The sequence below is a fragment of the Bison bison genome, unplaced genomic scaffold (genome assembly GCF_000754665.1).
Source record: "Bison bison bison isolate TAMUID 2011002044 unplaced genomic scaffold, Bison_UMD1.0 scf7180017864356, whole genome shotgun sequence".
In the NCBI taxonomy this organism is placed as follows: Eukaryota; Metazoa; Chordata; class Mammalia; order Artiodactyla; family Bovidae; genus Bison; species Bison bison.
In genome coordinates, this window is record NW_011494928.1 from 3,441,130 (window position 1) to 3,444,754 (window position 3,625).

The 3,625-nt window shown below is 41.7% G+C and overlaps 1 protein-coding gene across 1 annotated transcript in view; it reads left to right on the forward strand.

Moving 5' to 3' along the window:
• The window catches only part of CCDC67 (coiled-coil domain containing 67), a 140,206-nt gene that overhangs the window by 61,710 nt on the left and 74,871 nt on the right, over positions 1–3,625 (forward strand). Inside the window, exon 8 of the mRNA XM_010855167.1 lies at positions 2,523–2,668. Coding sequence (XP_010853469.1) covers positions 2,523–2,668 — 146 coding nt within the window. The remainder of the gene's footprint in view (positions 1–2,522; positions 2,669–3,625) is intronic.

A 3,625-nucleotide genomic window follows, 5' to 3' on the forward strand; every position in this document is an offset into this window, starting at 1 on the left:
GAAATGGTAGGGACCTAACAGAAGCAGAAGATATTAAGAAGAGATGGCAAAAATACACAGAAGAACTGTACAAAAAAGATCTTCATGACCCAGATAATCATGATAGTGTGATCACTGACCTAGAGCTAGACATCCTGGAATGTGAAGTCAAGTGGGCCTTAGGAAGCATCACTACGAATAAAGCTAGTGGAGATGATGGAATTCCAGTTGAGCTATTTCAAATCCTGAAAGATGATGCTGTGAAAGTGCTGCACCCAATATGCCAGCCAATTTGGAAAACTCAGCAGTGGCCACAGGACTGGAAAAGGTCAGTTTTCATTCCAATCCCAAAGAAAGGCAATGCCAAAGAATGCTCAAACTACTGCACAATTGCACTCATCTCACACGCTAGTAAAGTAATGCTCAAAAAAGCCAGGCTTCAGCAATACATGAACCATGAACTTCCAGATATTCAAGCTGGTTTTAGAAAAAGCAGAGGAACCAGAGATCAAATTGACAACATCTGCTGGATCACGGAAAACTCAAGAGAGTTCCAGAAAAACATCTATTTCTGCTTTATTGACTATGCCAAAGCCTTTGACTGTGTGGATCACAATAAACTGTGGAAAATTCTGAAAGAGATGGGAATACCAGACCACCTGACCTGGCCCTTGAGAAACCTATATGCAGGTCAGGAAGCAACAGTTAGAACTGGACATGGAACAACAGACTGGTTCCAAATAGGAAAAGGAGTACATCAAGGCTGTGTATTGTCACCCTGCTTATTTAACTTATATGCAGAGTACATCATGAGAAACGCTGGGCTGGAAGAAGCACAAGCTAGAATCAAGATTGCTGGGAGAACTATGAATAACCTCAGATATTCAGATGACACCACCCTTATGGCAGAAAGTGAAGAAGAACTAAAAAGCCTCTTGATGAAAGTGAAAGAGGAGAATGAAGAAGTTGGCTTAAAGCTCAATGTTCAGAAAACTAAGATCATGGCATCCGGTCCCATCACTTCATGGGAAATAGATGGGGAAACAGTGGAAACAGTGTCAGACTTTATTTTTTAGGGCTCCAAAATCACTGCAGATGGTGATTGTAGCCATGAAATTAAGACACTTACTCCTTTGAAGGAAAGTTATGACCAACCTAAATAGCATATTGAAAAGCAGAGATATTACTTTGCCAACAAAGGTCCATCTAGTCAAGGCTATGGTTTTTCCTGTAGTCATGTATGGATGTGAGAGCTGGACTATGAACAAAGCTGAGTGCCGAAAAATTGGTGCTTTTGAACTGTGGTGTTGGAGAAGACTCTTGCGAGTCCCTTGGACTGCAAGGAGATCCAACCAGTCCATCCTAAAAGAAATCAGTCCTGTGTGTTCATTGGAAGGACTGATGTTGACACTGAAACTCCAGTGCTTTGGCCACCTGATGCACAGAGTTGACTCACTGGAAAAGACTCTGATGTTTGGAGGGATTGGGGGCAGGAGGAGAAGGGGACGACAGAGGATGAGATGTCTGGATGGCATCACTGACTCGATGGACATGAGTTTGAGTAAACTCCTGGAGTTGGCGATGGACAGGGAGGCCTGGCGTGCTGTGATTCATGGGGTCCCAAAGAGTCAGACACAACTGAGCTACTAAACTAAACTGAACTGAAAAATGGCAGTAGATTTGATGACTGATTCACTGCAGGCCATCTCGAACCTTCTCCACTCTCAGAAATTCCCTTTTCAAGGCCCACTTCCACCTCTCCTTCCACTGGCATTGCCTTTGTCCTTCACAAGGAAAATACAAGCCAACAGATGTCCGGTCTCCTACCCCTCCTTCCAAATGCATGTGTCTCCATTCCATCTTCCTCCTTTCTTTCCTGTTGAAAGGGCAGCGGGACTCTCTTCTCCTTTAGGCAACTCTTTCACTTGTGCTTTGGGACCCACCTCACCCACCTTCTCTGGACCGTGACAGCATCAGTGTTAACCCTTCTCTGTCCCAGCTGGATCCTTCCCAACAGCTTCTAAACTTGCTCAAGCCTCTGCTATTATCCAAATAAAACATGGGGCTCACAGGATTGCTGGTGTTTCTAGTTACCAGCTAAAGTAGGGCTACTGTTGGGCAATAATGGAACCATAAACCACAGTTTATAATTCACGTTGTTGGCCAGCTTTGAAATTAGGTTTTTCTTGGCCATTCGCAATTATTTGCATTAATCAAAATTTTATGCATTGGTACTCATGCTTTTATGTTTCCCTCTTTCATATAGTATGGCCATATGTGGATGATTCTTTGTCTTTATTACTAGACTGTGAGCTTGTGAGGACAGATCCTGTGTCTGTATCCTCAGTGCTGAGCAGAGTTAAGAGTTCAGTAAGTATTTGTTGAATAAATGAATGAAATTCTGTAAAGCTAAGCCAGCAAAGGACTAGGTATCAGGTCATTTGAAATTAGGATGCTTCATATATATTAAATATTTTAAAATGTATTGCATACATCATGATATCCAAATGTGAGCATTGAAAAATTTTGATGTTTTTATTTAGGCCATGGAAGCAGGACTCTCAGAAGTGAAAAGTGAGTTACAGTCACGTGATGATCTCTTGAGAATTATAGAAATGGAACGATTGCAGTTGCACAGAGAACTGTTAAAACTAGGAGAGTCCCAAAGTACTCAAGAAAATAAGAAAAGGTATTTTTATATTCAGCAACCTGAGAAGAACTGTTCAAAACATGATGCTTAAATATTTTTAAGAGTTTTATGTTTGAAATTGGAATTAAAAGTCTGTTTTGTATTGTTATGCTATTAATTATAAGGTATTATTAGATATTAAAAATAAAGGTAGTGATTATTTTATCTTCAAAATCTATGTCTTTCCTTACCTGGAATATTATAGCATGTTCTGATATTATGGATATTTATGAAGTCAAAGACTTTCTTAGAACATTTATTCTTCAGAATATTGTATGAACAATAGTATCAGTTCAGTTCAGTTCAGTCACTCTGTCGTGTCCGACTCTTTGCGACCCCATGAATCGCAGCATGCCAGGCCTCCCTGTCCATCACCAACTCCCGGAGTTCACTGAGACTCACGTCCATCAAATCAGTAATGCCATCCAGCCATCTCATCCTCTGTCGTCCCCTTCTCCTCCTGCCCCAAATCCCTCCCAGCATCAGAGTCTTTTCCAATGAGTCAACTCTTCCCATAAGGTGGCCAAAGTACTGGAGTTTCAGCTTCAGCATCATTCCCTCCAAAGAAATCCCAGGGCTGATCTCCTTCAGAATGGACTGGTTGAATGTCCTTGCAGTCCAAGGGACTCTCAAGAGTCTTCTCCAACACCACAGTTCAAAAGCATCAATTCTTCGGCGCTCAGCCTTCTTCACAGTCCAACTCGCACATCCATACATGACCTCTGGAAAAACCATAGCCTTGACTAGACGGACCTTTGTTGGCAAAGTAATGTCTCTGCTTTTGAATATGCTATTTAGGTTAGTCATAACTTTCCTTCCAAGGAGTAAGTGTCTTTTAATTTCATGGCTGCAATCACCATCTGCAGTGATTTTGGAGCCCCCAAAAATAAAGTCTGACACTGTTTCCACTGTTTCCCCATCTATTTCCCATGAAGTGATGGGACCAGATGCCATGAT